The 14,864-nt window shown below is 37.0% G+C and overlaps 1 protein-coding gene across 13 annotated transcripts in view; it reads left to right on the top strand.

Moving 5' to 3' along the window:
- Positions 1-14,864, top strand: part of CLOCK (clock circadian regulator) — a 111,255-nt gene that overhangs the window by 78,973 nt on the left and 17,418 nt on the right. For all 13 annotated transcript variants that reach the window (XM_070372429.1, XM_070372419.1, XM_070372422.1 and 10 more), the window contains 5 exons: positions 1,289-1,436; positions 2,069-2,144; positions 9,476-9,617; positions 11,307-11,407; positions 11,923-12,012. In XM_070372429.1, the coding sequence (XP_070228530.1) occupies positions 1,289-1,436; positions 2,069-2,144; positions 9,476-9,617; positions 11,307-11,407; positions 11,923-12,012 (557 nt within the window). The remainder of the gene's footprint in view (positions 1-1,288; positions 1,437-2,068; positions 2,145-9,475; positions 9,618-11,306; positions 11,408-11,922; positions 12,013-14,864) is intronic.

The raw sequence follows: 14,864 nt of genomic DNA, 5'->3' as shown, positions 1-14,864 counted from the left end.
CATTTGCCTCTCTGATCCTCCTTCCCAAATCTTTCCATTTTGAGTATCCTCTAAAGCTTAATTAGATATTTAATGTACCTTCATGTCTTAGGCTGGTTTATAAACCTCTATGAAAATAAAGCATGTTATATAATATCACAAAAGAAATATTTTTCACTTTGAGTGATATGGGCACTAGCCTCTGTGATGTATTAAAAAATCTGACACCTCTATTAACTAGCTGGATAATTTTTGACAACCAATTTCAAGTATGTAGACTTTTTTTTCCTCATGAATAGTGACGGGTTGGAGGAGAGAGAGCGAACATGATTCCGGTCCAGCCTGTCTTAAGGTTTTATCCACTGAATACCAGTCTATTAAAAACGAATTTTATGGTCAAAGAAAATTAGGTAAGAGTTCATAATCAGTCCCCATCTCCCCACCACCAGAATCTTGACAGATTAGCATACTCAAGGCTTTGAGAAGAACAAATTTTCCCAAGTTAATTTAACACAGAACCCATTTTTTGCTTAATATCTGCTAAAAGACTTTTGAATTTACAATCTATAAAGAATGTTTTGGGAAATACTGCTTGAAATACTGTTTTGGGAAATCAGCTACTTGAAATAATTAAGTTTTTCTGATTTTGGTAAGTTAAGGTTTAGAAGTAAATGCCTCTAAAATGCTATACTTGGACTTCCTGGTGGTCCAGTGGTTAAAAATCCACTTGCCACTGCAGAGGACACGGGTTCAAGTCCCTGGTCTGGGAAGATCCCGCATGCTGCAGGGAAACTAAGCCTGTGTACCACAGCTGTTGAAGCCCACGCACTGGAGCCTGTGCTCTGCAATAAGAGAAGCCATTTCAGTGAGGAGCCCACACACCACAACTGGAGCATAGCCTCAGCTCTCCTGAAACTAGAGAAAGCTTGAATGTAGCAACGAAGATCCAGTGCAGCCAAAAAATAAAAGATGCTGTATTTGCAGAGGGTGAGGGGTAGGGTATGGGGAGTAGAGCTCAGGTGTAATTACTTATTGCTGTTATCCTTAATATATCTTAGCAGGAGAGAGTCAGTATGTGAATAATTTATTCTCAAGTATTTGGACATTTATTGTGTATGAAAAATACCTACACTCAGCAATAACAGGCTCTAAGTTGGGAGATTATGGAAGGCTATGGAAGATTTGATATACTATATGTTATTGAAAAGCCAGAAGAATTTTATAGATAGATAGATAGATATAAATGTGAATGGTACCTTTGGGTAAAAATCTAGTAATACAAATCAAAAAATATTTTTTTTCTTCTTAGTAATGCAATATGGAAAAGGAAAATCTTGTTACTATAGGTTCCTGACCAAAGGACAGCAGTGGATTTGGCTTCAAACTCATTATTATATCACTTACCATCAGTGGAATTCAAGGCCAGAGTTTATTGTTTGTACTCACACCGTAGTAAGGTAATAATTCTTTTACAGAATTTCTGAATATGGAAACATTCATAATGATTTTGGAATGTAGTTTTATGTATGACTTATTCAGAAGTACAGAGTGATTTTTTTCTCCATTTTATTTTTCAGTATTTTTTTCAATATTCAGTATTTTCAATATTATTGAAAATATTCATATTTTCAATTTATTATTAAATGTACTTATAGGCGTTATATAGAAATAAAGATAACATAATTTCTGACATAAGTTTTATGGTTTAGAGCAGATGTTGTAACTGTCTTTTGTATATACCACAGTCAGTCATGTAAAAGGAGAGCTAGAGTAGATAAAGTACACTGTTCCTTTATTTAATTCCTCTTGATTTAGGTCCTGTGTGGTTACAGATCATTTATAGTAGTACATTAAATTTTTTAGATATGTAAAAAAGTGAAATTTGAATTAAGATACACTCTGTGTGTATATATATATATATATATAGTGCTATATACATATATGTTTTAGGGTTTTTTTGGTGCATAGAAAATTGTCTGGAATTTGTGATGAACAAATGAGATACATAATGAATATTGAATTGTTGCACCTCTGCAGTGTTTTAAATGAATGATCAAACACTGAAATTCTGTTTTTTTTCCACTTGTAGTTATGCAGAAGTTAGGGCTGAAAGACGACGAGAACTTGGCATTGAAGAGTCTCTTCCAGAGACAGCTGCTGACAAAGTATGTATCTTATAGGTTTTTAAAAAATTATTTCTTCTCAATGAATAACAAGACTCAATAATTTACAGAAAAATTGTTTTTCAAATATTTAATCTACTTGTAATTATAACTATAGTATTTATTTTTATATTAAATTTAATATTTTAAAACCTCATGTGTTTTTAAAAAAGATTTGAAGGGCCTGCTATTTAGAGATCATTGTAGAGACATATATGATCTTAGAATTAAACTAACATTTATTACAATCTGCTAGGCTCTGGTTTTTATATGAAATATGAAATATCATTTATTTCTCAGACATCCTTATCTGGATATATCCCCACTTTGAAAATATTAAAACTGAGCTTAAAGACTCATGACTGGAAAGTTATAGTCAGATTTTGAACACTGGTTTCTCTTTTCATTATATCAGGTAGAAATATTAGCTACCTATTGCTATGTTACAAACCTTAATGATATAAAATAACATACATATATTATCTCAGTAGTTTCTGTGAGTCAAGAATCCAGACACAGTTTAGTTGGGCACTCTGCCTCAGAATTGGTCATGGGTCTGTAATCAAGGTTTCAGTCCAGGGTCCCTCACAAGCCTGGAATCAAAGTGTCAGTGGAGCCACAGTCATTTCCAGGTCCAGTCAAAGCAGAATCTCTTTCCAAGCTCACTTAGTGGTTGAAATGCATATGAACACCACAACAGGATATCACTTCATACCTGTAATAATGGCAGTTATCAGAAAGGCAATAAATAGCAAGTATTGGCAAGGATATGGAGAAAAGGGAACCCTCATGAACTGTTGGTCGGATTGTAAGTTGGTGCAGTCACTACAGAAAATAGTATGGAAATTCCTCAAGAAATTAAAAATAATATGATATAACAGCTTCACTTCTTAGTATTTACCTGAAGAAAACAAAAACAATTGTAAAGATTTATATATCCTTATGTTCATTGCAGGATTATTTACAATAACTAAGATACAGAAACAAGTAAAGATGTGGGACATACATAGAGTAGAATACTATTCAGTCATTAAAAAATGAAATATTGCTATTTGTAACAGTATGGATGGATCTTGGGGGCATGATGCTAAGGGAAATAAGTCAAAGAAAGACAAATTATCTCACTTACGTGTAGAATTTAAAAAACAAAACAAATGAACACGCAAACCAGACTCATAGAGAACAAACTGCTGATTGCCCGAGTGAGGCATTGGGGTGTAAGATGGGGCAAAATAGGTGAAGGGGGTTAAGAGGTGTAAACTTGCAGTTGTAAAATATGCCATAGCATAAGAAAAATTGTAAGTGCTTTCCTCAGAAAATATCTTTCATTAAAACATAGTGGATCTTTTACCTCTAAGCAGTCATAGTCTTTTTGGAAAAATTCTTTCATGTGGGACCCATGAGAGCAGAAAACTTGTCTTTGTTATTTGCTCCTGTATTCTCAGCATCTTGAGCCATGGAAGGCAACTTTTAAATTGAAATATAGAAGATGCAAAATTTATTAGTTTTAGGTGTGCAACTTAGTGATTCAGCATTTAAATACATTACAAAATGAATGTGTGTCTAGTCCCCATACAAAGTTGTTACAGTCTTTTGGAATTGAAACAAAAATAAATGGGACCGAATTAAACTTAAAAGCTTTTGTACAGCAAAGGAAACCATAAACAGAATGAAAAGACAACCCACAGAACGGGAGAAAATACTGGCAAACGAAGCAGCTGACAAGGGATTAATCTCCAAAATATGCAGGTAGCTCATGAAGCTCATTATCAAAAAACAAATGACTTAACCAAAAGATGGGCAGAAGATCTGAATAGACATTTCTCTAAAGAAGACATACAGATGGCCAGTAGGCACATGAGAAGATTGCTCAGCATCACTCATCATTAGAGAATTGCAAATAAAAACTGCAATGAGGGTATCACCTCACACTGGACAGAATGACCATTATCAAAAAGTGACCATCAATAACAGCTGAAGAAGATGTGGAGAAGATGGAGCCGTCCTACACTTTTAGTGGGAATGTAAATAGGCACAACCACTATGGAGAACAGTATGGGAGGTTCCTCAACAAACAATAGAGTTCCCATATGATCCAGCAGTCCCCCTCCTGGGCATATATCTGCAGAAACCATAATTTGAAAGGATACATGCACCCCAGTGTTCAGTTGCAACACTGTTTACAGTATTCAGGATATGGTAGCACCCTAAGTGTCCATCAATAGATGAACGGATAAAGAGGTTGTGGTACATATATACAGTGGGATATTAGCCATAAAAAAGAAGGCAGCAACATGTATGGACCTAGAGATTATCATACTAAGTGAAATCAGTCAGAGAAAGTATCATATATTGTTTATACATGAAATCTAGAAAATGATATAGATCAACTCATTTACAAAACAGAAATAGTCTCACAGACTTAGAGAACAGACTTGTGGTTCTGTTCAGACTACTGAAGGGGAAAGGTGGGTGGGAGGGAAAAATTAGGGGGTTGAGATTAACATATATGCACAGTATTATATATAAAACAGATAATCAACAAGGACCTAATGTATAGCACAGAAAACTCTACCCAATACTCTGTAATAACCTATGGGAAAAGAATTCAAAAAAGGATAGATATATATACAAAAATCACTTTGTTGTACATCAGAAAGTAACGCAATGTTGTAAATCATCTATGCTGCTGATACTGCTGCTAAGTCGCTTCAGTCATGTCCGACTCTGCGACTCCATAGACAGCAGCCCACCAGGCTCCCCCATCCCTGGGATTCTCCAGGCAAGAACACTGGAGTGGGTTGCCATTTCCTTTTTCAATGCATGAAAGTGAAAAGTGAAAGTGAAGTTGCTCAGTCGTGTCCAACTCTTAGCGACCCCATGGACTGCAGCCTACCAGGCTCCTCCGTCCATGGGATTTCCCAGGCAAGAGTCCTGGAGTGGGGTGCCATTGCCTTCTCCAATTTAAAAAAAAATCAGTAAGGACAGTATTGAGCCAGGAGTAGAGAAACTTTAATTCAGCTACTTAGTGAGGAGTAAGCACAAGGTGAGTAAATGACTACAGCAAGGAGAGATAGATAATGTAGCATTCATAGCTGTGAGTTTTGGGAAAGGTGGAAGGGAGGATGTTCAGGCCAGAGCAGTAGGAGGACTTCTGTTCTACCTCCGGAGCAGAGGTCTGAAGGTTGAGAGAAAGGAAACTCCCACTGCCTGGGAGACCTACAAGGAAACTGGTATCCTTTGGGGGTGGAGGGTGGGGGGTCCTGGGTTTTAGTCAGAGGACGCCAATGAAGGAATGTTCATCAGTGAGGTTGAGAATACAGCTTTTGCTGCTTAGGGAAACTGAAGGCAGGCAGAAGGGTTTTAGGAGCTGGGAGAGGGTGGGAGATGGAGACAAAACAGGATGTAAAGAGCAATTACAGTGCAGGACAGCGGGCATTGTGTCACATAACCCATTTTTTCCTTTTGTGATAGTAGTAATTTTGAAATCATATTTATTTATATCGGTGTATACACACACATTGCCTTCTATGTAGCTTCCCTGAAATAGGAAACAGAGTATTGTTGCTTAATTCACTGTTGCATATGGAGGTTCTTTGACGGCACTTTGCTCCACTATAATGAGCAAACAGCAGGTGGGTATATTTATATACTTGGTATATTAATAGGTGGGCTTCCCTTGTAGCTCAGCTGGTAAAGACTACGCCTGCAATGCAGGAGACCCCAGTTCGATTCCTGGGTTGGGAGGATCCCCTGGAGAAGGAAATGGCTACCTACTCCAGTATTCTTGCCTGGGAAATCCAGTGGACAGAGGAGATTGGGAGGCTACAGTCCCTGGGGTCACAGAGTTGGACATGACTGAGTGACTAAGCACAGCACAGCATGTTAATAGGTAGAGTTACATATATGGTGGTGGCAAGTATTTTCATCTATATAAGACAGAGGTCTCTGTGGAGAGAGAGGGAGAAAGAGGTTTAAGAACTTTTGGAAAGTATGGAATAACTGTGGAGAGTAGGAAAGTGAGCCCTCTAGAAAATGTAATGTTTCTGGCTTAGTGTTATGTATCATTTTAGATTGGTGATCATTTTAAGTTGACTGTAATTGTCTCCAAAGGAACAAGTGAACTGGAAAGCTCAGACAGGGAAGTGTGGTTTAAAGTTGGATTTTAATTTGTGTTTTTAGAGGCACTACAGTAATCTGGTAATGAAGAGTAGGGATTGAATCAGGTAGAATAGAGGAAGAAGTTATTGGCAACAAGGAGTTCCTAGAAAGCTGAGAGGCCAGGACAGGATATTGCATGAATCATCCATATAGATATTGAATTCTGGAGATGGTCAGAGTTGGTGTGAAGAAGATGATTTTGAGCAGTCAAATGCTGAGTTCCAGATACTTACAGCGCCTTTATAAACTAAAGTGTCTGTTGGTTGGTCTTTTTTTTTTTTTTTCTGATTTGAAATATACGTAACAAAATTTACTATCTCAACCAATTTTAAGTTCAGTGGTGTTAAGTACATTTACAGTGTTGTGTAAGCATTACCACCATCCATCACCAAAACTTTTTCATCTTTCCAAACTGAAATTCCATATCCATTGAACAGCAACTCCCCGTTCCCTCCTCTCCAACCCTGGGCAGCCACCAGTCCACTTCGGACTATGACTTGATTCCTATAGGTACCTCATGTAAGTGGAATCATACAGTATTTGTCTGTATATGATTAACTTATTTCACTCAGCATAATGTTCTCAAGGTTCTTCTATATTGTTATATGTCAGAGTTTCCTTTTGAAGATAAACAGTATTCCATTGTGTGTATATATACCACGTTTTGTTTATTCATTCATCCATCGATGGACACTTGGGTTGCATCTGTATTTTTAACTATTGTGGTTAATGCTGCTAGGAACATGGCTTACAAATACACATTTGACTCCCTGCTTTTAATTCTTTTGAGCATATATGCAGAAATGAAATTGTTGGATCATATAGTAATTCTATATTTAATTTTTTGAGGAGCTGTTACATTTTTCCATAGTAGCTCTGCTGTTTTATACATTCTTATCAGGCTTCCCAGGTGGCTCAGTGGTAGAGAATCCATCTGCCAGTGCAGAAAACACGGAAGATGTAAGTTCAGTCCTTGGCTCGGGAAGATCCCCTGGAGGAGGAAATGGCAACCCACTCCAGTATTCTTGCCTGGAGAATCCCATGGACAGAGGAGCCTGTCGGGCTACAGTTCGTAGGGTCGCAAAGAGTTGGACGTGACTAAGCAGCTGAACACCACCACCACCACCCCCACTGGCACTGCACAAGGGTGCTAGTTTTTTCATATCCTCACCAACACTCGTTATTTTCTAATTTTTTTGGTAATAGCCATATTGATAGATGTGAAGTGGTATTTCTTGGTTTTGATTTGCATTTCCCTAAGTGATGCTCAAAATTCTCCAAGCCAGGCTTCATTCAGCAGTATGTGAACTGTGAACTTCCAGATATTCAAGCTGGTTTTACAAAAGGCAGAGGAACCAGAGATCAAATTGCCAACATCTGCTGGATCATGGAAAAAGCAAGAGAATACCAGAAAAACATCTATTTCTGCTTTATTGACTGTGCCAAAGCCTTTGACTGTGTGGATCACAATAAACTGTGGACAATTCTGAAAGAGATGGGAATACCAGACCATCTGACCTGCCTCTTGAGAAACCCATATGCCGGTCAGGAAGCAACAGTTAGAACTGGACATGGAACAACAGACTGGTTCCAAATACGAAAAGGAGTACATCAAGGCTGTATATTGTCACCTTGCTTATTTAACTTATATGCAGAGTACATGATGAGAAACGCTGGACTGGAAGAAGCACAAGCTGGAATCAAGATTGCCGGGAGAAATATCAATCACCTCACATATGCAGATGACACCACCCTTATGGCAGAAAGTGAAGAGGAACTCAAAAGCCTCTTGATGAAAGTGAAAGAGGAGAGTGAAAAAGTTGGCTTAAAGCTCAACATTCAGAAAACGAAGATCATGGCATCGTGTCCCATCACTTCATGGGAAATAGATGAGGAAACAGTAGAAACAGTGTCAGACTTTATCTTTTTGGGCTCCAAAATTACTGCAGATGGTGACTGCAGCCATGAAATTAAAAGATGCTTACTCCTTGGAAGGAAAGTTATGACCAACCTAGATAGCATATTGAAAAGCAGAGACATTACTTTGCTAACAAAGGTCCATCTAGTCAAGGCTATGGTTTTTCCAGTGGTCATGTATGGATTCGAGAGTTGGACTGTGAAGAAAGCTGAGTGCCGAAGAATTGATGCTTTTGAACTGTGGTGTTGGAGAAGACTCTTGAGAATCCCTTGGACTGCAAGGAGATCCAACCAGTCCATCCTAAAGGAGACCAGTCCTGGGTGTTCATTGGAAGGACTGATGCTGAGGCTGAAACTCCAATACTTTGGCCACCTCATGTGAAGAGTTGACTCATTGGAAAAGACTCTGATGCTGGGAGGGATTGAGGGCAGGAAGAAAAGGGGATGACAGAGGATGAGATGGCTGGATGGCATCACCGACTCGATGGACGTGAGTTTGAGTGAACTCCGGGAGTTGGTGATGGAGAGGGAGGCCTGGCATGCTGTGATTCATGGGGTCGCAGAGAGTCGGACATGACTGAGCGACTGAACTGAACTGAATGATTAGTGATATTAAGTATCTTTTCATGTGTTTATTGGCCATTTATATATCTTATTGGAAGAAATCTCTATGCAAGACTTTTGCCCATTTTTTAATTGAATTTTTTGGTTTTTTTTTTTTTTTTTTTTTTCTTGCTGTTGAGTGGTAGGAGCTCTGTCTATATTTTGGGTATTAATTCTTTATCAAATAAATGACTTACAAATGTTTTCTCCCATTCCTTGGTGCCTTTGCACTTTGTTTATAGTATCCTTTGATGCACTACTGTTGCCTGTGCTTTAGTGTCATATCCAAGAAATCATTGCCCAGTGCAGTGTTATAAAGCTTTCCCCCTTTTTTCCCTCAAAGCTTTATACTTTGAGTTCTAATGTTTAGATCTTTGATCCATTTTAAGTTAACTTTTATATATGGTATAAGGTAATAGTCCAACTTTATTCCTTTGCATCTGTTATTTCTTTCAATAGAGAAGGAAACCAAAACTTTCAGGCTATAAAAAATAAATTTTTACTTCTTTATTACACTTCTTTATTACACAGGTACACTTGCCTTGTTATGGTTGAAAACTGATTTTGGGGAGGGGAAATTAGCAAGCGATATGCTAATTTGGGACCTCTGAACTGAACCACAGAAGACATTTACTTTACTCTTGTCTCCTTAGAGCCAAGATTCTGGGTCTGATAATCGTATAAATACAGTCAGTCTCAAGGAAGCGTTGGAAAGGTTTGATCACAGCCCAACTCCTTCTGCTTCCTCCCGGAGTTCAAGAAAATCATCTCACACAGCAGTCTCGGACCCTTCCTGTGAGTACCCCAGCTTGCAAGCAGACTTCCTTTAAAGATGCGCTTCTAAATTGTTTGCATTATTGTTAGCAGCATTTATCATCAGCTGCCACTTTCAAATGATAAGTGTTTATATTTCTGAAATACAGTAACTTTTTCAGTGAGCAAAAGGCACATTGCTCACATTTAGCAAAGAATTAATTTATAAAGTAACCCATAAAACATGTAGGTAGTAATGTTGGTATTGGTATTTTTAATCATCCCTCAGAAAGAAAGCAAAACTATTACAGTAATTCCTTTTTTATTGATAGAACCTGTAAGTGTTCTTAGTTTGCTTTTTTGAAAGTGTTTTCTGTGTATTTTGTCTTTATGAAGACATGCATAATTGTCATTAAATTAATTCCCTTTTAAATTTTTTAAAAAGAATCTAGCACTTTTATTTCTCAGAGTACTAAAAGTGTATATAATGAAAAAGGGACTTGTTTGAACTACTCGACATCTTCATGATGGGTGGAACATTAAAGTGGTTAAACATAGATTGAGATTTTAAACCTTTCCAAATATTGTGAAAGGCCTTTGTGTTAACTATTTCTTGGCATTTCTTTTATGTAGTATCCTTTAACACAAAGTTGCAGATCTCCAGAGTTTATTCATTGTGCTTATCTGAAACTATGCCCACTAATTAATAACTCCCCATTCCCCACTCCCCACCTGCCCCAGCCTTGGCAGTTACCATTGTCCTCTTTGTTTCAATGAGTTTGACTATTTTAAATAACCTCATATCATTATGAGATACTTGTTTTTTCTGTCATTGCCTATTTCATTTAGCATAATGGCCTAAAGGTTCATTCATGTAACATATTGTAGAATGTCCTTCCTTTTTCAGGATAAATAGTAGTATTTCATTGTATGTATATATCACATTTTATTAATCCTTTCACCTGTCAACAGACATTTAGATTGTCTCCATACCTTGGCTATTGTGAATGATACTGCAGTGAACACTGGAATGCTAATATCTCTTCAAGATGCTGACTTCAATTTTTTTTAATAAATACTCTGAAGTAGGATTTCTAGTTCATATATGGTAGTTCTAATCTTAATTTTTTTGAAAAACAGCCATACTGTTTCCACAGTATCTGTATCATTTCCTATCCCCATCAACAGTGTGCAAGGTTTCCAGACCTCCACACAAGTTCTCACCAACACTTGTCTTTAGATTTTTTTTTTGAACAGTTTATAAGGGTTTTTTTTTTAGTTGATCTACAATGTGATTTTTTGATAGTAACCATTCTTTAGAGGTAGAGGTGATATTTCATTGTGGTTTTGATTTGCATTTCCCTGATGTTTAGTGGAATATTGAGTATTATTTCACATACTGGCTGGCCATCTCTGTCTTGTTTGAGTAAATATCTATTCAAGTCCTTAGGCCATTTTTTAATTAATTTATTGCTTTTTTCTGTTATAGAATTGTAGGGGTAGTAACCATTTTATATTTGAAATTTTCCTATTTCAGATGTTTTCTTTATCCTTAAAAAAGAGGTAATTAAAATAAATCATCTTGTCATAGACTTCACTTTTATTGAATAATTTAGAAAAACAACTCTTTTACAGACCACTTTTATTCACTGGAAAGCATTTTGAGATTGATCTTTGAAAATTGTATTTTTCAAGTACTAATGCTATTCTGTTTCTGTTTACCAACCTTAGCTACACCAACAAAGATCCCAACAGATACTAGCACTCCTCCCAGACAACATTTACCAGCTCATGAGAAGATGGCACAAAGGAGGTCATCATTTAGTAGTCAGGTAAACTCTTCAGATAGTATGTTGCTGAATAAAGATTTATTAAAAGGGGTGGGAGGAATCATCTAAATATTCATCAATTCATTTATTCATTATCCCTTTCTGTGAAATTCAATATAGTTGTTGATATACAACACTTACTCAAGGTCTTCATTTTTTTGTGAAGTAGTAGTCAAACATACAAGTCCTTTTGAATATTTTTCAGACAAAATGTTAGATTTTTTTAATTATGGAAAGCTGATAATTTCAAATACCAATCACTTTCAATAAAGTCCAGGCAACTCTTACTGACAGCCCATGCAAGATAATGTGACAGATGCCTTGAAAGATAAAAAGATAAATAGGGACTAAGCATTTCCAGTTTAGAGGGAGAGACAGGCCTGTGCTCATCTAAAAATGTATGAGGCTCATCTAAAAGCTGTAATTCAGTTATGAAGATGCCATGGTGGTATTTCTGGTGGGAGTATTCATGTATGGAAACGATTGTCACCCAGTGTTATTTTTTATTTTGCTTCTAGTCTATAAATTCCCAGACTGTTGGTCAGTCATTAACACAGCCTGTGATGTCTCAGTCTGCAAATTTACCAGTTCCGCACGGCATGTCCCAGGTATTTTTATTTGTTTCTGTTAAATATTTTTAAATTACAAATAGTCTTTAAGCTACTAGTGGGGCTTCCCTCATAGCTCAGTCAGTAAAGAATCCACCTGCAATGCAGGAGACCCCAGTTTGATTACTGGGTCAGGAAGATCTTTTGGAGAAGGGATAGGCTACCCATTCTAGTATTCTTGGGTTTCCCTTGTGGCTCAGCTAGTAAAGAATCCGCCTGCAGTGTGGGAGACCTGGGTTTGATCCCTGGGTTGGGCAGATCCCCTGGAAAAGGGAACAGCTACCCACTCCAGTATTCTGGCCTGGAGAATTTCATGGACTGTATAGTCCATGGGGTTGCAAAGAGTCGGACACAACTAAGTGACTTTCACTTTCAAGCTACTAGTGATTTTTTAAAATATAGATGCAGTAAATCTCAATTGTGGACGTTTAGAATACCTGGAGATTTTTTGATTGTCAGTGAATTTGGTGTGCCGCTGGTACTTTAGTTGTCTTTTAGGGTTCATAACAGTTTTGCACAACAAAAAGCTATCCTGATTAATCCCTGTTGAGAAATACTGTGGTGGCTCAGATGGTAAAGAATCTGCCTGCAGTACAGAAGACCTGGGTTCGATCTCTAGGTCAGGAAGATTCCCTGGTGAAACGAGTGGCTATGCATTACAGTATTCTAGCCTGGAGAATTCCATGGACAGAGAATCCTAGAGATCTATAGTCCATGGGGTCACAAAGAGTTGGACATGACTGAGTGACTAACACTTTCACTTTCCAGAGAAAAATATTAAAGATGAAATGTAGTTCATTTTGTTCTTCCCATGGATATTGGAAGAATTGAGTAATTTTATTCATATATTCATTTGTTTATATATAAGCCATTTATTAAGCTCCTTATATTATCAGATATTGCAGGTGCTGGCAATGCAAATTTCTATACTAAGAAACTTTATTACATCTAGAAGGAATGATAGATAACTACAAATAGTCTATGCTCAAGGTCTAAAGCTTGACACCTGAGCACATTAGATGGACTCTTAATTGCAGACTGAGGAAGGGAAAGAGAACTTTCTGGAAGAATTGTTACTTGGGCTGAGTCCCCAAGGAGGCTTAAATATAAAAGCTAGCAAGACAAAGGAGAGGTATTACAGAAGTGACACTTTTGATTATAACTTCACAACTTTTCATTTATCACTGCACTCAGTGCCTCAGACAAATGAAAAATACTAAGTTGTGCTAGAAATAATCCGAAATTTTGTTTTGTTTGATGTTGAAGCTATCTCTACATTGTCTTAATTTCAAATAATATTAACATTGCTGCTGCTGGTGCTAAGTTGCTTCGGTCATATCCGACTCTGTGCAACACCATAGACAGCAGCCCACCAGACTCCCCTGTCCCTGGGATCCTCCAGGCAAGAACACTGGAGTGGGTTGCCATTTCCTTCTCCAATGCATGAAAATGAAAAGTAAAAGTCAAGTCGCTCAGTTGTGTCTGACTCCTAGTGACCCCATGGACTGCAGCCTACTAGGCTCCTCTGTCCATGGGATTTTCCAGGCAAGAGTACTGGAGTGCATTGCCATTGCCTTCTCTGATATTAACACTAGGTATCTAAAAATACCTTTATCTTATATGGTTGTTACTTAAATTGTGCTTAGTTGCTCAATCATGTCCGACTCTTTGCGACCACATGGACTGTAGCCCACCAGAGTCCTCTGTCCATGTGGCTCTCCAGGCAAGAATACTGGAGTGGGTTGCCATGCCCTCCTTCAGGGGATTTTCCCAACCCAGGGATTGAACCCAGGTCTCCTGCATTGCAGGAGGATTCTTTACCATCTGAGCCACCAGACATATAATTATAGCTATTATATATTATGATACTTGTACAAATATATTGATATTGCTGTAAACTGTTATAATCTAAATAACAATCTAATTGTCATAATCTTGACTTTTAGCAGCACATAATTGTGTAAGGTGTTTATAGCAGCACTATATTATTAAATAGTATCTGGAGTTCCAGTAGTTTTTATCAGCACCGAGTCCTCAAATAAGTATTCAAATCTCATTTCATTCAGTGATAAAGGCAAACAGTGTTCCTCTTAGTTCTTTGATATTATTTCCCATTATTCTGCTTTCTGTGTTTATTTTTATTTTCTTATTTGTATTTAATAGAAATTCTTCAAGTGGTGACAGTATAATGTTTACCTAAAGGTATAAATAACTTTAGGATACATTTATATGATATAAACATAAAATTTCAAATAATAAAAAAGGCATGAGGATATTAAATTTGTAATGTTTTTTCATACCTAGTGTAATCTGATGTTTGATCTGGTTATTGTTAACTTCAGAAGTCAGAGTTGTATACTTTGAAAAGTAGTGTTCAATATTCTCAAAACAAACTTTTGAAGATAGGGTAAAAAAGTTTTTGGGGTGTCATTTGCTTTTATATGCATTGTAGGAGATTCTTAAGACAGATTTCCAATGAAGTGAAATTCTTTCTGCTTTTATACTGCATTCTGTGGTGAATATTCCTGGAAATAAGTAAATGAGCCTATTTAAACTTAAGTGGTGAATCACTAAATGTGCTTAGTTTCAAGCAGTAGTAAATAGAAGCTGTCTATAACTCAAGTGAAGCAGATATAAGTGAGATTGAAAACCTTACTCTGTTAGCAGAATAACTGTGCTTTTATTTGCATATGCAGCATTCACTTATAATCGCTTAGTCTTTAAAGCCTAGGTATTTGTATTTGAGAACAATTTGTTGAAAATTTTATGGTTGGTTAGTCAGATTTTTATTAACTTTCTAATGACCTACACAAAGAGGACATTCTTGGGATGACAGAATTTTATGTGAATAA

The sequence above is a fragment of the Bos mutus genome, chromosome 6 (assembly GCF_027580195.1).
Source record: "Bos mutus isolate GX-2022 chromosome 6, NWIPB_WYAK_1.1, whole genome shotgun sequence".
Classification (NCBI taxonomy): Eukaryota; Metazoa; Chordata; class Mammalia; order Artiodactyla; family Bovidae; genus Bos; species Bos mutus.
Note: the sequence above shows the minus strand (reverse complement) of the source record. Positions and strands in the feature narration are given on the sequence as shown.